This window comes from Eumetopias jubatus, unplaced genomic scaffold, assembly GCF_037043125.1.
Source record: "Eumetopias jubatus isolate StellerSeaLion01/CBP00866 unplaced genomic scaffold, mEumJub1_p1.0 scaffold_13, whole genome shotgun sequence".
Classification (NCBI taxonomy): Eukaryota; Metazoa; Chordata; class Mammalia; order Carnivora; family Otariidae; genus Eumetopias; species Eumetopias jubatus.
In genome coordinates, this window is record NW_028274819.1 from 89181133 (window position 1) to 89208842 (window position 27710).

The window sequence follows — 27710 nt, forward strand, 5'->3', positions numbered from 1 at the left end:
AATTTGGGAGTATTCCCTCTTCTTCATTTTTATGGAAGAGTTTGGGTAGCATTGGTGTTAATTCTTCTTTAAATGTTTGACAAAATTCACCACCAAAGTCATTAGGCACAGGCCTTTTCTTTGTTAGAAGAGTTTTGATTATGGATTCAATCTCCTTGTTATTGGTCTATTCAAATTTTCTATTTCCTCACAGTTCGGTCTTGGTAGGCATATGTTTCTAAGAACTTATTCTTATCTTCTAGGTTATCCAGTCTGTTGACATACTGTTGTTGGTAGTATAGTCTCTTGTGATCCTTTGTATTTCTGTGCTATCAGTTATAATGTCTCTTTCACTTATAATTTTGAGTCTTCTCTTTTTTTTCATTGTCTAGCTAATGGGTTTTCAATTTTGCTTATCTTTTCAAAAACCACCTCTTAGTAGTTGTTTTTATTTCATTTATTTATGATCTGTTTCATTTATTTTTTGATTTTCATTCTTTCTTTCTTTCTACTACCTTTGGGCTTAGTTTTTTCTTTTTCTAATTCCTTGAAGTATAAAGATAGCTTGTTTATTGGAGGTCTTTTATCTCTTAATATAGGCATTTGTCACTATAAACTTCTCTCAGAGCTATTTTTATTGCATCTCACAAGTTTTGTTTTATTTTGCTTCCATTTTGTTTTTTTCAAGATATTTTTTGAATTTGCTTTTGATTTCTTTTTGGACCCATTGGTTGTTCAGCAGTGTATTATTTAATTTACACATATTTGTGAATTTTCCAGTTTACTTGCTATTACTGATTTTTAGTTTCATACCAGTTGGAAAAGATACTTGGCATGATTTCAGTCTTCTTAAATTTCCTGAGACATATTTTGTGACATAACATGTGATCTGTCTTGGAGAATGTTTCATGTGCATTTAGGAAGAACATGTAATCTGCTGCTGTTGGATGGAGTGTTTTGTATATGTCTGTTAGATTCTTTTCTCTTAAAATACAGTTTAAGTCTAATGTTTCCTTATTGATTTTCTGCCTGGATAATCTGTCCATCTTAAGAGTGGGGTATTAACATCCCTTATTACTGTTGTATTGCTCTTTATTTCTCTTTTTTGTTTCTGTAGATACTTGCTTAATATATTTTGGTGCTCCAATGTTGAGTGCATAAATATTTACAATTGTTATATTTTCTTCATGAATTGACTCCTTTGTCTTTATGTAATGACCTTTGTCTGTTGTGACACTTTTTGACTTAAAGTTTATTTTGTCTAACTTAAGTATAGTCATCTCTCGTCTTTTGGTTTCCATTTGCAAGGAATACTTTTCCCCTATTCCTTCAGTTTTAGTGTATATATCTCTTCACTTTTAGTCCTGAAAGCCAAAATGAGTGTCTTTTAGGCACCTTGTAGTTGAATCTAGCTTTTTATCCATTTAGCCACTCTCTGTTACTTTAGTGGGAAATTTAATCAGTTTACATTTAAAATAATTACAGATGGAGGCTGGGAAGATAGTGGAGTAGGAGGACTCTAAGCTTACCTAGTCCCCAAATACAACTAGATAACACATCAGTGTCAACAACCCAGAAAACAGCCTGAAGACTGGAAGAACAAATGCCAAAACTAAAGGTAGAGAAGAGGCTACATTGAAGATGGGAAGGGCAGAGATGCAGTGGGGAGCTGAATAGATGTGTGGGCCGTCTGTGGGAGAAAGGGACCTATGGGTGCCAAGAAGGAAGAGAAACAGACTCTAGACCAGGGAGCTCACACAGGGAAGCCAAATCCCCTTTACATTTGGCTTTGAAAACTAGAGGGGCTGAATTTTGTGAGTTCTTACAACTAGCGGGACTTAAAGCCTGGAATTTTAAAAATTAGTGGGTTCAGCTCTGGGAGAGCTGGAGGACTTGAGTCCCTGCCCTTGTAGAGATAGCACAACAGAAAGTCCACAGAGATACAGCATGGAAGCAGCAGTTTGAAAAACACCTGGGGCATAGGGGAGGGAGAGTTATTTCCTAATCTCAGAGTGTGTCCTACAGGGAGAGAGATTGCTGGAAGATTCCTCCAGGAACAAAGCAGCTGGCAGGTGCCACTTCACTCCCCCACCCCCCAGATAAACACACTGGCCACCTGTGGGAACTAGCAAACACTTGCTACCTAGCCCCCGGCCCTTTAGGGAATCCGCCCTTTCCTGTCATGCTCGCCTCAGTCCCACCCCTGCAGTTTCTCTTCCCTAGAGGACCAGCGCATACCTTGCCAGCAGTGTGTCTTTGACCTGTATGCTTTTCAAGGCCTTGGTTTAGGTGGCAGCAAAAGTGGTTGTGGGCCCCCTTCTGCAGAAGAATGAGTGCATGTTGTTAAAATTGTGAGCCCCATGCAAACTTTGCACCCCCCTACCCCCACCAGCTGACCTTTGTTCAGCGCTGGCAGCAGGTCGCATTTTATAAGCAGATTGGCAGGCATCTTGCTAACACTGCACACCTTGCCTGGCTACCAGGTCCAGGCAGTGGTGGGGCGAGGGGACACGTCCCCTCTTGCTGATGCACAAACCTTGTAGGCACTGTGTGATTAGTCCCCTCCAATATGCTGTTGGCCAGAACCCATTCAAACCAGGGCCACAAGACTGGCAGTGTGCAAGCAGCCCCCAAAGGGGCCAGCACCACACCAAAGTGACTCCTGTCCTTGGGAGGAATATAACCACCCACACCAGTCAGACTGCAGTTCCAGCAATAGGCTGGGGACAGACAGTTGGTCTGATTGCAGGGCCCACCCACCAAGGAAAACATCTCAGGGGACAACACACAGGGGTCCTCTGCAGTTTGGTGCTACTGCATGTCTGGCAAATGCCTGGTCTGACTAAACTTGTGCCCCAGACTGGTCCACTAAAACCATAGAGAGCAAACACTTCCCACAACAGGCAAAGAGAGCCACAGCAGATGACTGGACTGAAGGAAAAAACAGCCCAGCCACAACAGTGGGGTGCATGCAACACACATAGCAGACACCCTTGAAGTGTCAGGTTCCAGTAAACATGGAACATTGCACTGCAGGGCACGACAGGATCTCTTCTTCCATTAGGCCATTACTTTCAGGAGCAGGGGATGTAGCTGACTTTTCTAACACATAGAAACAGACACAGAAAGTTAGACAAAAGAGACAGAGGAATATATTTCAAATGAAACAATAGCTCAAACCACAACAAGAGACCTAAGTGAAATGGAGATAAGTAATGTGCCTTATAGAGAATTGAAAAGTCATAATGATACTCGCTGGACTGGAGAAAAGAGTGGAGAAGAACCAGACGTACAGAAGAACCAATCAGAGATGAAGAACATAATAAATGAAATAAAAAATACACTAGATGGAATAAATAGCAGACTAAAGGAAGCAGAAAATGAATCAGCAACCTAGAGGACAGAGTAATGGAAAGTAATCAAGCTGAACAGGTGAAAGGAAAAAAATTAAGCAAAATGCGAATAGACTTAGGGAACTCAGTGACTCTATCAAGCAAAATAACATTTGTATAATAGGGACCCCAGAAGAAGAAGAGAAAAGTGGGCAGAAAATTTATTTGAAGACATAATAACTGAAAACTTCTTGAATCTGGGAAAGGAAACAAGAAACCCAGATTCAGGAGGTACAGAGATCCTTCAACAAAATCACCCTAAGGAGGTTCACACCAAGACACATAGTAATAGCAAAAAGTAGTGGTAAAGAGAGAATTTTAAAATCAGCAAGAGAAAAGAAGACTGGTATATACAAGGGAAACCCCATAAGGCTATTAGCAGATTTCTCAGCAGCAACTTTGCAGGCCAGAAGGGAGTGGCATGATATATTCAAAGTGATGAAAGGAAAAAATTGCATCCAAGAATATGTTGTCCAGCAAGGCTGTCATTCAGAATAGGAGAGAAAGAGTTTGCTGGACAAACAAAAGTTATAGGAGTTCATGACCACTAAACCAGCCCTATAGGAAATGTTAAAAGCGGACTCTTTCAGTGGAAGGAAAAGACCATAAATAAGAGTAAGAAAAGTAGGAAGCACAAAAGCAGTAAAAATAAGTATCAGTCAAGGGATTCACAAAATAAAACGATGTAAAGTATGACAACCACATACCTAAAACATGGGGTGGGGAGAGAGGAGTAAGGAATAAGTTCAAACTTAAGTGTTCCGTCCACTTAATATAGCCTGCTGTATGCAGAAGGTGTTATGTACAAACCTAATGGTAACCACAAACCAAAAATCAGTAATAGACATGGAAAAAATCAAGAGAAAGGAATCTAAGTATATCACTAAAGAGAGCCAGCAAACTGTGAGAGAAGCAAGAGAATATCAGAGGACTACAAAGACAATCACAAAACAAGTAACAAAATGGCAATAAATACATACCTATCAGTAATTACTTTAAATGTAAGTGGACTAAATGCTTCAATCGAAAGACGTAAAGTGACACACTGGATAAAAAAACAAGACCTATTTATATGCTGTCTACGAGAGACTCATTTCTGACCTCAAGACACATACAGATTGAAAGTTAGGGAATGGAGAAACATTTATTATGCAAGTGGATGTGAAAAGAAAGCCAAGATAGGAATACTTTTATCAGACAAAATGAGGATTTAAAACAAGACTATAATGAGACAAAGGAGGATACTGTATAATAATGAGGGGAACCAACCGTCTAACAAGAGGATATACCAATTGTAAATATTTATGAACCCAATATGATTGGAGCAACCAAATACATAAAACAGTTAATAACAAAGATAAAGGAACTAATTGATAGCCATATGATAATAGTGGGGGTCTTTTAACACCCCATTTACATCAATGGACAAATCGTCCAAACAGAAAACCAACAAAAAACAGTGGTTTTTTAATGACACACTGGACCAGATGGGTTTAACAGATACATTCAGAACATTCCATCCTAAAATAGCAGAATACACATTCTTTTCAAGTGCACACAGACGATTCTCCAGAATAAATCACATATTAGACCACAAAATAAGTCACAACAAATTAGAAAAGATCAGTCATATCGTGCATTTTTTTTTTTTGACTGCAGTGCTATGATTGATACTAGAAATAAATCACAGGAAAAAAATCTGGAAAGAGCACAAATACATGGAGGTTAAATAACAGACTACTAAACAATGAGTGGGTCAACCAAGAAATCAAAGAAGAAAACAAAAATTACAGGGAGAGAAATGAAAATGAAAACACAGTGGCTCAAAATCTTTGGGATGCAGCCAAAGCTGTTCTGAGGGGGAAGTTTATAGCAATACAGGCCTATCTCAAGAAGCAAGAAAAATCTCAAATAAACAACCTAACCTTGCATCTTAACGAACTAGAAAAAAGAACAAAACCCCAAACCATTAGAAGGAAGGAAATAATAAAGATTTGAGCAGAAATAAATGATATAGAAACTAAAAAATAGAACAGATCAATGAAACCAGGAGTTGGTTCTTTGAAAAGATTAACAAAATTGATCCACCTCTAACTAGACTCATCAAAAAAAAAAAAAAAAGAGGACTTAAAAAACAAAATCAGAAATGCAAGAGGAGAAATAATTAGCACGACAGAAATGCAAACAATTGTAAGAGAATATTATGAAAAATTATATGCCAACAAGTTGGACAGCCTAGAAATGGGTGAATTCCTAGAAATATATAACCTATCAAAACTAAAGCAGGAAAAAGTGAAAATTTGAATAGACCAATTACCAGCAATGAAATTGAATCGGTAATACTATAAAAAAAAGCTCCCAACAACAAAAGTCCAGACCCAGACAGCTTCACAGGTGAATTGTATCAAACATTTAAAGAAGAGTGAATACCTATTCTTCTCAAACTTTCCCAGAAAAATGGAAAAGGAAGTAAATCTCCCAAATTCCTACAAAGCCGGCATTACCTTGATACCAAAACCAGATAAAAACACCACAAAAAGGGAGAACTACAGGTTAATATCTCTGATGAATATAGATATAAAAATTCTCACCAAAATATTAGCAAACTGAACACAACAGTACATTAAAAAGTTACCACAATTAAGCGAGATTTATTCCTGGGATGCAAGAATGGTTCAATATTTGCAAATCAATCAAAGTGGTACATCAATAAGAGAAAGGATAAAAACCATATGATCATTTCAATAGATGCAGAAAAAGCATTTGACATAGTACAACATCCATTCATGATAAAAGCCCTCAGCAAAGTAGGTTCAGAGGGAACATACCTCTAATAATGAAGGCCATATATGAAAAACCACAGTGAACATCTTCAATGGGGAAAAAACAGAGCTTTTTCCTTTAAGGAACAAGACAGGGATGTCCACTTTCACTACTTTTATTCAACATAGTACTGGAAGTTCTAGCCGCAGCAACCAGTCAGTCAGATAACAAAAAATTAAAGGCATCCAAACTGGTGAGGAAGAGGTAAAACTTTTACTCTTTGCAGATGACATGATACTATATAATATATATGCTTAAATATTCCAAAATACTAGTAGAACTAATCAATGAATTCAGTAAAGTTGCAAAATCAATGCACAGAATCTGTTAAATTTCTACACAGTAATAGTGAAGCAGCAGAAAGAGAAAATTAGAAAACAATCCCATTTACAATTGCACCAAAAATAACAAAATACCTAGGAAAAAACTTAACCAAGGAAGTGAAAGACCTGTACTCTGGAAAACTATAAAACATTGATGAAAGAAATAGATGACAAAATAAAGAATGGAAAGACATTCCATACTCATGGATTGGAAGAAAAAATATTGTTAAAATGTATATACTACTAGAAAGAGTGTAAACATTTAATGCAATCCCTATCAAAATACCAACAGCATTTTTCACAGAACTAGCACAAGCAAGTTTAAAATTTGTGTGGAACTGCCAAAGACACTGAATAGCCAAAGCAGTCTTGTAAAAGAAAAACAAAACTGGAAGTATCACATTTCTAGACTTCAAGCTGTAGTAATCAAAACAGTATGGTACTGGTACAAAAAGAGACACAAAGATCAATGGAACAGAATAGGAAGCCCAGAAATAAACCCACAATTATGTGGTCAAGTAATCTTCAGTGAAGGTGGCAAGAATAGGCGATGGGAAAAAATGTCCCTTCAACAGATGGAGTTGAGAAAACTGGACAGCTACATGGAAAAGAATGAAACTGGACCACTTCCTTTCATCATACAGAAAAATTCAAAATGAATTAAGGACCTAAATGTGAGACCTGAAACCATAAAAATCCTTGAGGAGAACACAGGTAGTAATTTCTCTGACATCAGCTGTAAAAACATCTTTCTTGATTTGTTTCTGGAGGCGAGAGAAACAAAATAAAACATAAGCTATTGGGAGTATATCATAATTTTGCACAGCAAATGAAACAACCAACAAAACTAAAAGACAGTCTACTGAATAGGAGAAAATATTTGCAAATGACATATCCAATAAGGTGTTAGTATTCAGAATATATGAAGAACTTATAGAGCTCAACACCAAAACCCCCAAGTAATCTAGTTATAAATAGGCAGAAGACATGACCAGAGATTTCTTCAAAGAAGACATCCAGATGGCCAGCAGATATATGGAAATATGCTCAACATCACTCATCAGCAGAGAAATGTAAATCAAAATCTCAATGAGATATCACCTCACACCTGTCAGAATGGCTAAAATAAAAAACTGAAGAAATAAGTTTTGACAAGGATGTGGAGAAAAAGGAACCCATCTGTACTGTTGGTGGGAATGCAAACTGGTACAGCTATTGTGGAAGACAGTATGGAGGTTCCTCAAAAAATTAAAAATAGACCTAACCTATGATCCAGTAATCACAGTACTGGGTATTTATTCAAGGAATATGAAAACACTAATTTGAAGGGATATATGCACCCCTATATTTATTGCAACATTACTTACAATAGCCAAATTATGGAAGCAGCCCATGTCCATCAATAGATGAATGGATAAAGAAGGTGTGATATATACAATGGAATATAAATTCAGCCATAAAAAGATGAAATCTTGCCATTTGCAACAACATGGGTTTATCTAGAGAGTATAATGCTAAGTGAAGAAATCCTTTTCACGAAGATGGTGCTGAAGGCCAAGAAGGAAGCCCCTGCCCCTCCCAAAGCCAAAGCTAAAGCCAAAGCCAAAGCTTTGAAGGGCAAGAAAGCGGTGCTGAAGGCCGTCCACAGTCACACAAAGAAAGAAGATCCACACATCATCTACATTCCGATGACCCAGGACACTGTGTCTCCAAAGGCAGCCCAGATATCCTTGAAAAAGTGCCCCCAGGAGAAACAAGCTTCATCACTGTGCCATCATCAAGTTGCCCCTGACTACTGAGTTGGCCATGAAGAAAATAGAAGACAACAATACACTTGTGTTCATTGTGGATGTCAAGGCCAACAAGTACCAGATCAAACAGGCTGTGAAGAAGCTCTACGACATTGACATGGCCAAGGTCAACACCTTGATCAGGCCTGATGGAGAGAAGGTATATGTTTGGCTCCTGACTATGATGCTTTCTTTGGATGTTGCCAACAAAATTAGGATCATCTAAACTGAGTCCAGCTGGCTAAATCTAAATTTTTTCACCATTAAAAAAAAATAATGCTAAGTGAAATAAGCCAGTCGTAGAAAGACAAATACCATATGATTTCACTCATACCTGGAACTTAAGAAACAGACAAAAGAACAAGGAAGAAAAAAAGAAAAGAGACAAAGCAAAAAACAAATTCTTAACTAAGAGAACAAATCAATGGTCACCAGAGGTGAGGTGGGGGTGGGTGGGTGAAATAGGTGAAGGGGATTAAGAGTACACTTGTCTTCATGAGTACTGAGTAATATGTGGAATTGTTGAATCACTGTATTCTACACCTGAAATTGATATAACACTGTATGTTAACTATACTGGAATTAAAAAAAAATTATGTGGGTGAAATAAATCAACAGTTAGACTTGGGAATTTGATCCTTTGGTTAGTGAACTAGGAATAGGACATAGGGATGAGGAATGAAGTAGTTGGAAGGGAGGAGGGGTGAGACTGTCTTGCATATCTCTAAGAGAAAGAGAATCATTTACCCTGGCTGGTTTTAACTGGACATTGGTCCAGAAATAGAAGAGTAGAAGCCCAAACTACTTTCATTCAACCTTAATTTTTAAAAAGCCTAAAATTAAAAGAAAAATTGACTCACAAATTATAGTAATACTAAATGAAAAACTTTAAGGGGAAAAGGTTAATGATACAAAGAGTTTTGCTAATATAAAGCATGATGGGCACTTTACTTTGTTTTTGTAATGAAGAATAGCAAAGTGTATTTAACTGTCAACCCACAACATATAGAGAACAGTTAGGAAGGAGAAAGTTTTATCTTAAATTTAAATCTCTACTAATTATTTTATCATGAAATTGATTTCTGCCTAGATTGTAAGAAATACTGCTGTGATATTCTGCTTTAACAAAGTCTACACTGACATCCTCTGAAATAACTGCAGTTTCTGTTAAGCTTGTTTTAGGAGACTGCATTTGTTTAGAATGTTTCATACAGAAAACTGTTCACTTAAAGTTATAAACTGTTTCTCATGGGTATAGAATTTGCCATCAAGCTAATAACATTGATCTCATTGATTTTGACCTTACAAATTTTGTTCTAAATGAATCGACTAATACGAAAAATAATTGTTGATAGTTCAGGACATTTTGTTAATTATTCTGTTGGATCTATATTTCCTTTGTTACCTTCTTACTCTTGCCATCTTCGTTGGTGATCTGATGAGTAGTTGTGGCATTATATTTGGTTTCCTTTCTTCTCTTTCCTGTATTTAGGCTTTCTCTTTGTGTAAACTATGAAGTTTACATAAAATATCATATGATATTCTGTTTTAAGCTGATAAGAACCTAAGTTGGATTTCATAGAAAAACTGGTCTTCAGCTCACATTTTAGGTTACTGTTATTACAACTTATATTTTTTTATATTTGGTATCTATTTAAAAGCTATTGCAGCTGTAGTCACTTTTAATTTGTCTTTCAACTTTTATACTAGCGTTAAAAGTGATTTATATATCACTTTTTCAATACTAGAGAATTTTGAATTTGTGCATTTACCTTTATTCTTGAATTTTATACGTTTATGTTTTTACCTTGTTAATTAGTACCTTTTCATTTCAGCTTGAAGAATTCTCTTTAGAATTTCTTGTAATGCAGTGAACTCCCTCTGCTGTTATTTGTTTGGGAAAGTATCTCTCCTTCATTTCTGATGGGCAGCTTGCCGTGTATAGTATTATTGTTTGTCAGTGTTCTTCTTCCAGCACTTTGAACATATCATCCCACTCTCTCGTGGTTTGCAAAATTTCTGCTGATAAAGCTATGGGGATTCCCTTGTACATGAAAGTCTGTTTTCTCTTGCTGCTTTTGAAATTCTTTTTGTTTGATTTTTGAATGTGTCATGGTCAAATCCTCTTTGGGTTCAATATGTTTGGTGATGTTTGAACTTCACATACGTGGATATCTGTATCTCTTCTCCAATTGGAGAAATGATCAGCCATTCTTTCTCTTTTTTTTTTTTTTTAAAGATTTTATTTATTTATTTGAGAGAGAGAATGAGAGATAGAAAGCACGAGAGGGAAGAGGGTCAGAGGGAGAAGCAGACTCCCTGCTGAGCAGGAAGCCCGATGTGGGACTTGATCCCGGGACTCCAGGATCATGACCTGAGCCGAAGGCAGTCGCTTAACCAACTGAGCCACCCAGGCGCCCAGCCATTATTTCTTTAGATATACTTTCTGTCCCTTTTTCTCCTTCTTCTCTTGGGACTCCAGTAATGCATGTATTGTTACACTTAATGTATCCTGTAAGTTCTGTAGTCTTTCTTCATTCTTTTTCCATTTCTTTTTCTTTTGCTCTTCTGACTAGATAATTTCAAAATACCTGTGTCTTCAAGCTCATTGATTATTTCTTCTACTTTGAGAGTGAGTCTGTTGTTGTTCTGTATTGAATTTTTCATTGCAGTCATTATATTCCTTAGCTCTGTGTTTTCAAAAAATCATTTCTATGTCTTAAACTTCTCATTTTATTCATGTGATGTTTCCTTAAGTTTGTTTAGTTGGCTATCTTTTTTTTTGTATTTCACTAAATTTCTTTAAGATGATTATTCTGATAAAAAAAAGATGATTATTCTGAACTTTTTGTCTGTTACCTCCTAGATCTTTCTTTTTTAGGGTCACTTATTAGGTCACCCCCTCCTCCCTTCCAACTACTTCATTCCTCATCCCTATGTCCTATTCCTATGTCATGTTTCCCTGATTTGTCATGATCCTTATGTTCTTGCATTGGTGTCTGCACATTTGAGGAAGTGGTCTTCTCTTCCAGTTTTTATAGGTTCATTTGACAGGGGAAGACTTTGAACAGTCACCCTGGCTGGTGAGCTTGAATGCGCCAGCTGGTAGAATCTGTAGGTAGTCAGTGCTTGCTGCTGAGATCTTGATAGATGAAGCCAGTGCACATTTTTTGAGGTCAGGTGGATTGCCGGCTTGGCTCTGTCATCAGGTAGAACCACTTGCAGGGCTGTGATTGCACATGGATATAGGCTGGGCTCAGTAATTATCCCTGGTTAGTTGTGGCCACACTCGGTACTGAAATGGCCAGGTCATGCCAGACTGGTGTTTGTATTTAGGTGGGTCTGTCACACCCAGCCCTCAGGCTGGGCTCTGTGACTGAGGAAGGCTAAAGGCTGTCTGTGCTTTTGGGCAGGGACACAGGCTGGTCTCTGTGATGATGGAGGGTATGCGCATCTTTTGCTGTGTTTGGGCATGGTAACTGGTTGGGTTTTCTACCTGGTCAGGGATTCTGGCTCTGCCTGGTCAAGAGTGTTCATTGACTGGTCTTCCAGCCTGGCAGGGTCACAAGCTATGCCTTGCATCTGAGTGCAGCCTGGAGGCCAGGCTCTGCAGTCTGGTAGTGTCACTGACTGCTCTCTCTAGTTGGCTGGTCTGTTGATTGGAGACCCCCAACGAGGCAAAACTGATGACTGTGTCCGCTGGGCTGATCTGGTCACCATTTATCTCTGAAGATGGGCAGAAGTGCAGGTGGGGCTTTCTTATTAGGCAAGGTTGCCAGCAGAGACATGTGCCACCACCAATATCCATTGACTGGTTTCTTTGTGCCCCATCCCCTTTCTTTGTTACTAAGTGATCCCAGGTGGTCTATCCTTGCCAATTCCTTCAGTGTTCCTGAGAGGCAAGACAGAAGTGCACCTCCTGAAGTTCACCCCTCAGCATTGGGGAAGCTAGATACCTCTCGAGGGCTCTTTTTTCCTAAGAAAAAACCATAGCCCTAGGGAATGCCTTTCAGTGTGGTGCTATGCTGGCCTGAGAAAGGGCTGATTGTCGTTGTAAAACTACTCCTCTTTCCCTTCTAATATGATTTTTTCCAGTCTTACGGTCTTAAGTGTTTGTGTTGGCCTCACCTCCCAAGTTCTAGGATTTTCACAAAGATATTCTTGTGTGTTGATAGTTGCTAATGTCTGTTTTTGTGGGGGACAATCTAGAGTCTGGGTTCTCTGATTCTTCCATCTTCTTGATATCACTACTCATATAATCTCTTTATGTCTTTCTCTCTTTCCTTCTGGGATTTTCATAATGCATGTGGTCTTCTTGAAGGTATTCTATTGGTTCCTGAGCAACATTTCACTTTTTTTTTTAAATTTCTTTCTCTTTCTGTTCTTTGGATTGTATACAGGTTTCTCCTGCTTTCTGAAACTTTGTGTTATACTGCTTTGCTTTGATGAAGACCTATGTTAGTACAGTAATGGCTCTTTTCATAAAAGTGAAAATCCTTTTGGATTTCTTTGAATTAGCAAAAATAGGTACTAACTAATAGAGGTCTTTCATAAAAGTAAGGTGGTGTAATGCAGACTTTTGGAAAACAGAGAATACTCTTTGCTTTATACCATTTTGGCTTTTTTTTTTTTTTAATTATGTTATGTTAGTCACCATACTATACATCATTAGTTTTTGATGTGATCCACGATCCATTGTTTTCGTATAACACCCAGTGCTCCATGCAGTATGTGCCCTCCTTAATACCCATCACTTGGGCTAACCCATCCCTCCACCCACCTCCCCTCTAAAACCCTGTTTGTTTCTCAGAGTCTCTCATGGTTCTCTCCCTCCAATTCCCGCCTTCATTTTTCCCTTCCTTCTCCTAATGTCCTCCATGCTATTCCTATGTTCCACAAATAAGTAAAACCATATGATAATTGACTTTCTCTGCTTGACTTATTTCACTTAGCATAATCTCCTCCAGTCCCATCCATGTTGATGTAAAAGTTGGGTATTCATCCTTTCTGATGGCTGAGTAATATTCCATTGTATATATGGACCACATCTTCTTTATCCATTTGTCTGTTGAAGGGCATCTCAGCTCTTTCCACAATTTAGCTATTGTGGACATTGCTGCTGTGAACATTGGGGTGCATATGGCCCTTCTTTTCACGACATCTGTGTCTTTGGGGTAAATACCCAGGAGTGCAATTGCTGGGTCATAGGGTAGCTCTATTTTTAATTTTCTGAGGTACCTCCACACTGTTTTCCAAAGTGGCTGTACCAACTTGCATTCCCACCAACAGTGTAAGAGGGTCCCCTTTCTCCACAACCTCCCCAATGTTTGTTTCTCTCCCTGTCCATTTTTGCCATTCTAACTGGTGTAAGGTGGTATCTCAGTGTGGTTTGGATTTGAATTTCCCTGATGGCTAATGATGATGAACATTTTTTCATGTGTCTGTTACCATTTTTATGTCTTCTTCAGAGAAGTATTTGTTCATATCTTCTGCCCATTTTTTGACTTGATTATTTGTTTTTTGGGTGTTGAGTTTGAGAAGTTCTTTATAGATCTTGGATACCAGCCCTTTATCTGTAGTGTCATTTGCAAATATCTTCTCCCATTCTGTGGGTTGCCTCTTTGTTTTGTTGACTGTTTTCCTTTGCTGTGCGGAAGTTTTTTATCTTGATGAGGTCCCAAAAGTTCATTTTTGCTTTTGTTTCACTAGCTTTTGGAGATGTATCTTGAAAGAAGTTGCTGTGGCCGATGTCAAAGAGGTTACTGCCTATGTTCTCCTCTAGGATTTTGATGGACTTCTGTGTCACACTGAGGTCTTTCATCCATTGGCTTTTAAAAGGTTTCAAAGAAAAGCTCTGCTTTTGGATAGTGGGGGAAACTTGTATTTTGACTTATCCTATCTTTAAGTAAGCTGATTCTTCTTCTTGCCCAAATCTGCTGTTGATCCCTTTAGTGAATTTTTAGGTTTAGTTAGTATTTCTTAGATCCCTTTAGTTAGATTTGTTAGTCATTCTCCAAATTTATTTTTTGGTCCCTTTTTTACTTTATCTTCATTGATATTTTCATTTATTTATACATTGTTTTTCAGGTTTCCTTTGGCTTTCTTTGAGCTCTTTGAGTGTGTTTTATATAGTATATTTAAGATCTGTTAGGTCCTATATCTGGACTTCTCAGGGATCACTTCTTTTCGTTTATTATTTTTTCTTGTGAATGACCCATGTGTTCCTGTTTTATTTGTATATTTTGTGAGTTTTGTTGTTGCATACTGGACATTTGGATATTATAATGTGATAACCATGGAAATCAGATTCTATCCCTTACCACAGGTTTGCTGTTTTTGATCCTAAAGGCTGCAGTCTGTGTTTTTAGTGGCTTTTCCAGACTGTTTTTGAAAAGATTGTGTTCCATGTCCTATGTGCTCACTGACATCTCTTCTTTTACTTGTGTTCAGATAGTGTTTTGTTAGGGAATTCCTTGAATGCCAAGAACTAAAAATTAAAAATAAAGAAAATAAATAATAAGCCAGTCTTTGCACATTTCCTTTGTGTTGAGAGACTAATTCATCAGTTACCGAAGCTCTTTACAGCTAGCTCTGTCTTAGCCTGGAGAGTAGAGGTGAAAGCATGGAAATCCTTATGTCTTTTGTGCATGTGTCCTACCCTGAACATATTCATGGCTTTCTATATGTCCCAGCATACACAGACACTTTTGAATGCTCTCATTTCCCAAGGAACCTCTCTCCTCAGCTCTTTCTCCTGGGCATTAAGCTGTCTATATTATGTCTTAGCTATAATCTTTTGCTTCAAGTAAGTGAAGACTTTTAGTTCACTTTACAGTATTTTAGCAATGCTGTTTTTTTAAAATCCCCGGATGAAAAAAAGACACGTACCTTGTGTCAACCCTTCATGTAACTGCCAGACAGACAGATCGGGACAGATACCTTAGTTTGTTAATGATGTCTCTGCTCCTTCCAGACGGAAGGAGGAGGGTCCTACAAGAGTGCTGCTGAGACGGGGAGGGGTGGAGCAAGGTTGGGTAAAAATACCACAAAGGTTTCCTGCAAGTTACAAGTTGGCTTTTTTCTTGATTCATTGTTCTCATGGTGATTGTAAACCTTCTACTGTATTCTAGACTACTGAGAAAGTTGGTTGTGAGTTTTTGCTTGTTTTTTTTTTCGTGTTTCTGTGAAGGGAATGGAGTTTGGAGTTGCCTACCCTGCCATTTTATTGACACCATTTGACCATCCTTTTCTGTTAAGTCCTCCCCGCCTATCTTTTTGCCTTTTTGGGAAGTTTCTTCTCCTCTTCCTCACTCTCCCCTCTGCCTTAGTTCTTTTTAGGAAGGTTGATTTTATTACTAGTCTTTATGTCTTTTGTAGTTATGGCCATTTTAAAATTCTGTACTCTTCCTTGTGGTTTGGATGTTCAGGAGTTTTTCCCCCCCATTGAGGGGAATTGAAAATTGGTGAGATATCTAAAGATCTCTTTGTGCTTTACTGCTGAGCCACCAGTTTTCTGAACTGAGGGAGAGCATGTGTTCTTTCTCTGTCTCTTCTTTGCTGCCTGGTTGCTAGTTCTCTTTGTTCTCCAATCCTTTCCGCAATCTCCTCTGCCAATGGAGAGCTCTCTTCTGTCTACCCTACTGTGAACCTTGGTGTAGAGCTGCTTCTTACTCTCTGAAGCCCTGGGTTGCCTCCAGGGGTTTCTCCTGGCTTTTCTGTGCTACCTCCAGCGTTCAGTTGTTGAATATCTTGAATCCCTCAGAAGGAGCTCTCTGAGCTTTCTTGCCCTGCTCCCCATCTGCAGTGGTTAGCGGCAGTGTGCTCGGGGAGATGCTGCACAACTCACAGGTTCATCTCTCTCCATGCTCCTGCTCTTCCCCCAGCCTTTGGTGCACTGACTCTATAACCTGGGATCAGGTGGGCGTTGTCTCTTTGCTACAGGTTTCCCTTGGAATTTTCTTTCATTACTCCAGTCCACATTCAGTCTTCATGGTTTGGCTGGTTTCTCCTTACCCTGTCTAGTGCAGGTTCTTTATCCTTCTGCATCTTCACCAGGTTTCTGAGCATGTCATTGAGTCTCTTCTGTCTCATGAATGTCTTGTCACTTTCCCTTTTTAGTTCATTTAGGTTTTTTCTTACCCCTAATTCTTTTTTTAAAAGTATGATTTTGTAGTTAATCTGGCTTATTTTGGCTGGTGTGAGAATGATCATTATCTTATGAACTTCTACTTAATATCAGAATGTTTTTAAAAATACTTCAGTGATACTGCTCTCAAAAATAGAGAATATGTGTTTATCTTTTTTTTTTTGTATAATAGTAACTATAATGATGGTAAACATTAAGTACTTATGAGTAGTAGTAGGCATCTTGGTGAACACTTTAAATGCATTATCTCATTTGATACTCACAAACTTGAGAATAGGTATTGTTAATCATTTGCATTTTACTGATGAGAGATTAAGTAGGTAGGTCATTACACAGCTAGTTAGTGGTAGTTTTGAACTCAGGGCTGTCTGTCTCTAGGGCAGAGTTTGCAAATTCACATCCCTAAGTGGGGCAGATATGTAATATAAATGCAAGAAGAAAGTAGTGCATGAAAAAATAACAAAGCAAGCAGCATGATGAATGACAGTTACCATTCAGGTTAGATACTGGTGGCAAAGTCTTTTGGAAAATACATGCCTCATTTAAAGGGTTTGGTCACTTTTCAGTTCCAGCCAGTTGTTGCTTTGTGAGAATATGGATCTAATATTTCAGATTTTCTGACTTTTCAGTAGAAGCCAGAAATCTGTATTTTTTATCTGAAACAACTCAGTTTCTAAATTGTTGCTGCTGGTTCAGGTAAAAATAAAATCTGATGTGGAGATACACATGATAAGTCTGAAGTGACACATGTCTGCAGGCCCCGTCTGTTCTCTGGGAAGCCAGTTTCCAATCTCTGGAATAGAGCCTGAGCTTTCTTTCAGCCACTTGCTCCTGCTGTCTCCCAGTGCCCACCTTACTGCCTTCCTTTCACATATGTGCTAAATAAATTAAGGAAGTGAGGACCTGCTCTTGAATGAATGTATTTTACTTACTATTGTTATGCAACTGTGCTACTTTAGATTGAAACTATGAAGACAGTACTTAGAAACATATTTTTAAAAACATCCTGAATTCTGTTTTATCTTCATAAGCAATAGAGTTCCATTGAAAGGTGTATCTTAGAGTGAGTTGATGTGAGGGTCTTAAGTTTACTGAATGCCTAGTTTATTCTTACTCATTACTCATGACTTTCCCTCTCTTCTGCCCCCCCCTTTTTTTGACATAGCTTTCACTTTCAGAAGAACAGAATGAAATAACGAAAAATGGCTGTGAATCTAAAGAGCTGGTCTACCTCGTGCACATTGCTTGTCAGGTAATTTTGTGGATGTGTAGATTCCTTTTAATGCATTTTTTACAGCATCTAATAGAATTCACAGAAGGATACTTGTATGATATCAAAATGAAATTGGACTATGTATGACCGTTGTTTGGTATCCTTTAAAAAAGAGATAAATGTGTTCATACAAAATTACATGGAATGCACAATTTAGTATTGTAACTTGCATATCTTCTGTCTGCATTTTAAGAAAGTTTTTAAGGCTTTAGACATTTGTGGACGAATAACAGTGACTATGGTAACACAGATGTTTTGTGTTATTCTTTCTCCCAGTCATATTGGTGATTCTGCATGTACTCAGAATCGAAACAATTAATAAAATCAGTCCTACAGATATTTAATTTACAAACTTAAATGAAAACTCTTCTTGTAAGAGTAAAGGAAATCATCTTTTATTGATGATAAGATTAAATGAATCAACTACTTGTCACCTATTACAGTAAAAGAGCAAACAAAGTTTCAGTTGTCTCTGCCTGAGATGCTCACTTTTCTGCCAGGCAGGAAGTTTCACTGTAGTGGATGTAGTGTGTGTATGTGTTTTAGAAGGGGACTGTTTCTTGACTCTTAGTGTTAGAACTTTTGTGAGGATAATTACTGTGACTTCTCTCAATGAGATTTGAAGTAGGTCATTTGTAGCATTGATTATTTCCTCCACCAAGAAGTAGTTTAGTTCCTTTGCTTACTTTACTTTCATTAAGCCTTATGCCTAGTTTTGAATTAGTGATTGTGAAGTGACTGTTTTTGAGAAAAGCTTTTTTTTGTGCAAAGTTTTTAGTTTTCTTTGGGAAAGACTAAGATAGGGGCATTTATGGGTTTTTTCCCCCCAAAAATGTATTATTCTTGTACCTGAAGTTAAAAATCACATAATCTTGAAAAGTAATGCTTATCTCATGTGGGAAATACCTGAGTTCTTAGTGTTGGTGATTTTAAAGAAAACCTTTCAGAATTAAGTGCTTTTATTTATTGGTGTCAGAATATGAGATTGGAAATTGAATTTAGCTTCTATATAAATAAGATGGCCAAAGTTTCATATTGTTAATATATGTTTTATTGTGTATCATCTCGGTTCCTTTGAGGAAGTAGGCAGCTCTGAATCACTAAGTTTCGTGTCATGTTTCATAAAATGCTTCTTTTTCATGACTTTTTTTCCCCCCAAGATTTTATTTGTTTATTTGACAGACAGAGAGAGGGAGAGAGAGAGAGAGAGAGCGCATAAGCAGGGGGAGTGGCAGACAGAGGGAGAAGGAGAAGCAGGCTTCCCACTGAGCAGGGAGCCCAATGCGGGACTCAATCCCAGGACCCTGGGATCATGACCTGAGCCGAAGGCAGATGCTTAACCGACTGAGCCACCCAGGCGCCCCATCATGACTTAATTTTTAAGTGAAAATAACACGTGTTTTGGTGAACCATTACTCATACATAAATATAAATCATATCTTCTTTATCTAGAGCACATGATTGGTATGTCAGTAATGAATTCAGTAATCCCTCTATAACCTAACATCTTTTAGCATCTTTCCTTCTCACCATTAACTACCATATGATCTGACAAAGCAAATAGTTTTATTCTCATGAATGAAACGTAGTGTCACAAGTTTGTTTTTTTTTTTTAAGTGACCTTCAAAAGGTAAGCATGGTATTTTGGAACCATATGTCAGAATGTATAATCATCACTTAATTATGCTTGCATGAATTAGTGACCTAGCTAGTTAGGCTATTTCCTGGTTGCAAGTATCTTGTCAATCTGCTTAAAAAATTTCAGACTACTCAGTGTACTATTCGTTATACCAAAGTAGTAATTTACCGCAATGTAATAATGCCACTGCACTTCTCTGCAGTTCTGTAAGTGATCATTGAGGCACCCCCATGTCTTACTTTCTGTATTCTTGCCAGATGTGTCAGCCATAAATCATTAAATTGGAATCCTATATTTTTTTATAACTAATATTATATAGACTCATAATCAAGCCCTCTCATTTTGCCAATGAGGAAATTGAGACCCAAATTACTGATGTGGCCTTCCTAAGTTATATGAAATCTTAGCAGGAACTGCTAAGAATGTCAGTTTCCTGATTGCCAGTTTTTCCTGCATTGCACTGGAATTCACAATCTAGACAGATTTAAGAGATTGCTTCGTCTTCAGATAAGATATGGTCACCATTACATGTTGATATGTTTTCATATATTGCATATTTTTGCTAATTTCTAATTTTTAAAGTACACTCGAAATTCTTTTTATTTAACCCACTCTTCTCTTGTTCTTTAATCTTAGAAAATGACCGATTCAACAACTGTGATTTTTTTTTTTTTCACCTCTCTGGAGGTTCAGTAATACTGTTTCTTTTAGGTCTTATCTTTGAAACTTTTAATTGTGCTCTTGTCTCTGCCCTTCAAGTTTTTGTTTCTTGTTAAATTGTGAATTTAGAAATGTAAACCATGTCTTTCATGCTGAAATGATCCAATTCAGTAGGCATTTTGATTATCTGTGTGTCTAGTATACAGGTGTGACATGCAGTACAACATTTCATTCTTTCAACAACTGTGTGAGGTAAATAGTCTGTTTTTCATTTTACAGCTGATGAGTCTAAGACTCAAGAATGTTAATAACTTCCCCAAGGTCATAAAATTAAAGAGAAAGACCAGGATTTGAACCTCAGTCTAGTGGATTTTTTTCCCCTGTTCTTCTGTCATTTTCTAATATGATTTATAGTTGATTAGCTACTCTGAAATCTGCAAGCATATCCTAAATGTTAATAAAGAATTACAGAAATGTACTGAGAATGCAGTCAAGTTTCTTTGCATGACTTAAGTGGAGAGAGTCTAGACACCATTCATATGTACATATTTGAAGACAGATATATGTATCTTTTTTTTCTGATTTAAAAGTATGGGTTTGTAGGTTTTTAGGATAAAAATATGTTTAGAAATTTTGGAAAATATGGGAAATGGAGAAAAAAGAAGAAAATTACCATAATACTACTACCCTGAGATTGCTTGTTTACATTTTTGCTGATTTTTGCTTTGTTTTACATAGTTGTATTTTATAATTGAATTCAGGGATATATATATGTAATTTTACATAATTTTTATTTATAAAGCATTCCTCCATGTTATTATAATCTCTCTGTAAACATTAGTTAATTAATTTACTATAGTTGACATACAGTATCATATTTAGTTGTAGGTATACCAACAGTGATTTGACATTTATGTACAAAATGATCACCATGATAAATAAAGTTACCATCTGTCACTGTACATAGTTATTACAATATTATTGGCCATATTCTTTATGTTGTACTTAATATCCCTGTGACTTACTTATTTTATAACTGGATGTTTGTACCTCTTAATCCCCTTCATTTATTTCTTGCATCCACCATATGTCTCCCCTCTGGCAACCACCAGTTTGTTCTTTGTATTTATGAGTCTGCTTCTCTTTTGTTGTTTGTTTGTTTTGCTTTTTGGAGTCCACATAAAAATGAAATGTTAAGGTGTTTGTCTTTCTATGTCTGACTTATTTCACTTAGCATAACACCCTCTAGGTCCATCTGTGTTGTCATAAATGGCAAGATTCCATTCTTTTTTAATGGCTGAGTAATATTCCATGTACCTATATTCCATAACTTCTTTTTATTCACTTATCTGTCAATGGATACATAGGTTGCTTCCATATCACATTTATTGTAAATGATGGTGCAGTGAACATAGTGGTGCATACAATATCTTTTTAAATTAGTGTTTTGTTTTATTTGGGTAAATAGCCAGATGAGGAATTGCTGCATCATATGGTATTTCTGTTTTTAAATTTTTGAGGAATTCCCATACTATTTTTTATAGTGTTTCCACCGATTTACATGCCCACCAACAGTACATGAGGGATTCCTTTTTCTATATGTTTGGCAAAAATCGTTATTTCTTGTCTTTTTGATACTATCCATTCTGATAGGTGGGAGTAACATCTCAATGTGGTTTTGATTTGCATTTCCCTCTGATCAGCAGTGTTGAGCATTTTTTCATGTGTCTCATGGCCATCTCTATGTCTTCTTTGGAAAAATGTTTATTCAGTTCCTGTGCCCATGCCCATTTTTTAAATGAGATTTTTTTTCTGTCTTGAATTGTTTGAATTCTTTGTATATTTTAGATATTAACCCCTTGTCTGATAGATCACTTAAAAGTACCTTTTCCCTTTTAGGAGTTGCCTTTTCATTTGGTTGATGGTTTCATTCTCTGGGCAAAAGCTTTTTAGTGTGCTGTAGTCTCAATTTTTTATATTTGTTTTTGTTGCCCTTGTCTGAGGAGACAGAGCCAAAAAAAATACTGCTAAGACTGATGTCAAAGAGTTTATTGCCTGTGTTTGCTTTTGGAAGTTTTATGGTTTCAGGTCTTACATTTGGGTTTTGAATCCATTTTGAGTTTATTTTTGTATATGGTATAAGGAAGTGGTCCAGTTTCATTCTTTTGCCTGTAGCTGTCCAGTTTTCCAAACACCATTTATGGAAGCAACTGTCTTTCCCCATTGTATATTTTTAGCTCCTTTGTCATTGATTAATTGACCATATAAGCATGGGTTTATTGCTGGGCTTTCTACTCTGTTCTGTTGACATATATGTCTCTTTTTGTGTCAATGCTATACTATTTTGATTATCATAGCTTCAAAGTGTAGTTTGAAATCTAGGAGCATGATACCTCCAGCTTTGTTTTTCCTCAAGGTTATTTTGGCTGGGTCTTTTGTGGTTGCATACAAATTTTAGAATTTTTTGTTCTAGTTCTGTGAAAAACACTATTGGTATTTTGATAGCGATTGCATTGAATCCATAGATTGCTTTGGGTAGTATGGACATTTAAACAATATTAAATCTTCCAATCATGAGCATGGTGTATCTTTACATTTATTTATGTCATCTTTACTTTCTTTCATTGATATCTTATAGTTTTCAGAGTATAGGTATTTCACCTCCTTGGTTAAATTTATATCTAGGTATTTTATTATTTTTGATGCAATTGTAAATGGGATTTTTTTCTTAATTTCTCTTTCTGCTAGCTTGTTATTAGTATATAGAAATGAAACAGATTTCTTTATATTAATGTATCTGAAACTTTATTGAATTCATTCATTATTTCTAATAGTTTTATCAGTGGAGTCTTTAGGGTTGTCTATGTATATAGTATCATGTTATCTTCAAATAGTGACAGTTTGACTTCTTCCTTACCAAATAACATTCTTTTTATTTCTTTTTCTTGTCTGATTGCTGTGGCAAGGGCTTCCAGTACTTTGTTGAATAAAAGTGGTGAGACTGCATTCTTGATATATTCCTGATCTTAAAGGAACAGACTTCAGCTTTTTACCATTGAGTATGATGTTATCTGTAGGAGTGTTGTATATGACCTTTATTATATTGAGGTATGCTCCCTCTATTCCCACTTTATTGAGAGTTTTTTATCATGAATGGATGTTAAATTTTATCAAATGCATTTTTTTGCATCTGTTGAAATGATCATATGATTTTTTATTCATTTTATTAATGTGATGTATCATACTGATTGATTTGTGGCTATTGAACCATCTTTGCATCCCTGTCAAATCCCTCTTGATTGTGGTGTATGATCCTTATAATGTACTGTTGAATTTGAATTCAATTGAATTTGGTTGTGTAATATTTTGTTGAGGAATTTTGCATTTACATTCATCAGAGATATTGTTCTGTAATTTTCTTTCTTCGTAGTGTCTTTGTCTGGTTTTGGTATCGCAGTAATGCTAGCTTCATAGAATGAATTTGGAAGCATTCCTTCCTCTTCCATTTTTTGAAACATGTTGAGAAGGCTAGGTATTCCGTCTTCTTTACCTTATTTTTTCAAATTAATCCATGAAGCCATCTGGCCCTGGACTTTTGTTTGTTGGGTTTTTTCATTACTGATTGAATTTCATTACTAGTAATTGGTCTGTTCAGATATTGTTTCTTCTTGCTTAAGTGTTAGAATAATTTATGTTTCTAGGAATTTATCCATTTTTTGTAGTTTGTCTAATTTGTTGATGTGTAATTGTAGTAGTCTAATAATATTTTGTATTTCTGGGGTAAGTTGTAACTTCTCTTCTTTCATTTATGATTTTATTTACTTGACTTCTCTTTTTTTCTTGATTAGTCTGCTTAAAGTTTTGTTTTGTTTTGTTTTTGTTTTTGTTTTATTTTTTAAGTAATTTCTATACCCAGTGTGGAGCTCAAACTTACAACCCCGAGATCAAGAGTTATAGGCTCCACCAACTGAGCCAGCCAGTCATCTCTGGCTAAAAGTTTATGAATTTTGTTTATCTTTTCAAGGAACCAATTCCTAGTTTCACTGATCTTTTCTAATGTTTTTAGTTTTATTTCATTTATCTGCTCTGATGTTTATTATTTTCTTTCTTCTAACTTTGATTTTGTTTTATTTTTCTTTTTCCAATTTCTATAGGAGTAAGTATGAATTGTTTTGAGATTTTTCTTGTTTCTATAAAGATTTTATTTATTTGAGAGAGGGAGACAGAGATAGCCATAAAGATAGCAAGGAAGAGCACAAGTGGGGAGGAGAGGGAGAAGCAGGCTCCCTGCTGGGCAGGGAGCCCAACTTGGGGCTTGATCATGACCTGAATCAAAGGCAGACACTTAATCGACTGAGCCACCCAGGGGCCCTGAGATTTTTCTTGTTTCTTGAGGTAGGCCTGTAGTGTTCTAAACTTCCCTCTTAGAACTGCTTTTGCTATTCCCTTAAGATTTTGAACAGTTGTGTTTCCATTTTCATTTTTCTCCAGGTATTTTTTTCACTTCTTCTTTGATTTCTTCATTGATCAGGTAGTTGTTTAGCCTCCATATGATTGTGTTTTTTCTAATTTTTGCCCTGGAATTGATTTCTAGTTCCATACCATTGTGATGGGAAAAGGTTCTTGATATGATTTCAGTCTTTCAACATTTATTTTAGACTTGTTTTATGGCCTAACATGTGATATGTTCTGGAAAATGTTCCATGTGCACTTGAAAAGAATGTGTATTGTGCTGTTTTGGTAATGTTCTGTCTATATGTATGTCAAGTCCATCTGGTCTGATGTGTTGTTTAAGGTCACTGATTCCTTATTGATTTTCTGTCTAGACACCACATGCATTGATGTAAATGGGGTGTTAATGTTCCCTACTGTTACTGTCAGTTTCTTGCTTTCTGTCTGCTATTTACAGTTGTTACATTATCTTGTTGGATTGATCTCAATCATTGTATAATATTAGCCTCTCTTTGTCTCTTGTTATAGTCTTTGTTTTAAAGTATTTTGTCTGATACAAGTATTGCTATGCCAGCTTTCTTTTTGTTACATTTGCGTGAAGTATTATTTTTCATCTTTTCATTTTCAGTCTGTATGTGTCTTCATGCCTGAAACAAATCTCTTGTAGGCAGTATATAGATGGGTCTTACATTTTTATCCATTTAGTTAGCTATTGTCTTTTAACTGGAGCATTTAGTCCATTTACATTTAAAGCAGTCGTGGATGGTTTTGTACTCATTGCCATTTTGTTAATTGTTTTCTAATTGTTTTGTATTTCTTCTCTTATTCTCTTACCTTTTAACTTGACTTCTTATTGTTATGTTTGGATTCCTTTCTATTATTTTTAATGTATCTATTATAGATTTTTGTTTTGTCATCAACCTGAAGTTCATATGTAACACTCTTTGTACATAGCAATCTGTTTTAACTTGATGGTCCCTTAGGTTGAAACACATTCTAAAAGTCTTACATTTTTACTCCCCACCCCCTTATTTTATGTATTTGACTTCATATTTTATACCTTTTTATTTAGTGTATTCCTTTACTAATTATTGTAGATACTGTTCATTTTACTACATTTATTTTTTAACCTTCATACCAGCTTTATAAGTGATCGATCCACCATCTTTTTATATGTTAGCTTTTACTGGTGAAATTTTTTCTTTCATAATTTTCTTACTTTTAGTTATGGCCCTTTCCTTTATGCTTAAAGAAATCCTTTCAACATTTCTTGTAATGCCAGTTTAGTGGTGAACTTTTTAAAATTTTGCTTGTGTGGGAAACTCCTTATATCTCCTTCAGTTCTGAATGAAAACTTTGCTGGTGTAGACTGTTCTTGGTTGTAGGTTTTTTCCTTTCAGCAGTTTGAATATATCATGCCACTTCCTTCTGGCCTGAAAACTTGCTGCTGAAAAATCAGCTGATAGTCTTATGGGTGGTCTCTATACTTACTACTGGCTATTCTCTTGTTGCTTTTAAGATTCTCTCTTTATCTTTAATTTTTGACATTTAAATTCTTAATATGTCTTGGTATGGTTCTCTTTGTGTTTGTCTTGTTTGGGGCTTCCATTACTTCCTGGACTTTGATGTCTGTTTCCTTTCTCAGGTTGGGGAAGTCTTTAGAGGCTTCTTAAGTGGAAACTTCAAATCAGGAGCCTCTGTGGGAGATAGTCCAGGCCAACTGGTTACAATCCCAGGTTATTATATAGTCTGAGTGATAGTTAGAATATTAAAAGCTGGTATAGCATGGGCCCAAAGCAAGTGGAACAGATACCTATCATACAGATCTCATTTAGCAACATTGCTGTGTCTCAGGTGAATATTAACCATTTTTAAAGTGACTCAGAGGGGCGCCTGAGTGGCTCACTTGGTTAAGCATCTGCCTTTGGCTCAGGTCATGATCTCGGAGTCCTGGGATCGAGCCTCACATTGGGCTCCCTGCTCAGTGGGGAGTCTGCTTCTCCCTCTGCCTCTCCCCCCTGCTTGTGCTCTCTCTCTCTCTCAAATAAATAAAATATTTTTTAAAAAGTGACTCAGATGCCTTGGAAAATAGATCCTTAATGCCTTGCCCAAGCCCCCAATGCCATTCCTTTCATACTAATCATGATTTAGAATAAGTTGTCTTAACCAAATAGGCGTATTATTTTTCAAATGTTCCTTCCATTATTTCTCATTCTGTTCTTTAAGTACACAAACTGAAAAAAAGTATTATGTAGAACAAACAGATTGGCTAGTGTGGATGCAAAAACACTTGTGTCATGATATTGATCTGAATGGTAATATATTTTTTCTGAAAATCATACTAATTTTTCCTCTGCCTATTCCTTACTTTTCAGAAAACGTAATATGTTTAATTTGAATTTAATGAATATTAATAATAATTCTTGGAAATCTGGTCACATGTCAAAGAAGATACTAGAAAAACTTTTACTGTCTCAAGTGTTGAACATTCAGTAATTTTAAAAAGTCCAAAAAGAGATAAACTCTCATACTAATTGAGCCCCGTTACTTAGAGTAAATCATTTATAAGTATAATGTCACTGGTAATGAGTCTACATGCCACTCAGTGGTCTATTGTTTTATTCTTTAGCAAGTAAGCAAACATCAGGTTTTAAGTGTTGATTTTTTAAAATGGCAAATTTAAACCTAGCTGTTACAAGAATTTATTCTAACGTGTGTCCTAATGAAAATCCTTTATGATCTTTCCTTTCTGTAAGTATACTTTTGTTAGTGTAAGAAATCGCTGCTTAACAAAGTACTTACTATTTTTTTGTTTCATTGTAAGCTTTAGACCAGTTAAAATGAATGGTTTTATTGTATTTGGATTATATGAACTACCTTTGTATTTTAACGAGGATTCATCATTATATAATAGTTTATTTTTTCTGAGGCTCAAGTTTTTCATAAATATTTACAGTACTCTGAAAGCTCCTTTATGTCCTGGTAGGTGGGGTAAACAGTTGGTTTTAGGGGAATGCTTTCCTACCTCAAAATATCTCCTGCTTGAAATTCCACCATCGGAAATGCATTCCTTGGTATTAAGTATCTCCTCCACTTAGTCCACTTAGAAAATGCTGTTACTAAGGGGTGGGGTCAACTGTTCACATTTCTAGAACATCTGTGTATGAACAAAATACATAGATAGATTGTTAAACATCCAAACCTTGTAACTCTTTTGTGAAATATGTTACTAT

General features: G+C 36.4%; 1 protein-coding gene across 1 annotated transcript in view; it reads left to right on the top strand.

Annotated features, from left to right (window-relative positions):
- The window catches only part of ARHGAP32 (Rho GTPase activating protein 32), a 215929-nt gene that overhangs the window by 79095 nt on the left and 109124 nt on the right, over positions 1-27710 (top strand). Inside the window, exon 5 of the mRNA XM_028120847.2 lies at positions 17619-17705. Coding sequence (XP_027976648.1) covers positions 17619-17705 — 87 coding nt within the window. The remainder of the gene's footprint in view (positions 1-17618; positions 17706-27710) is intronic.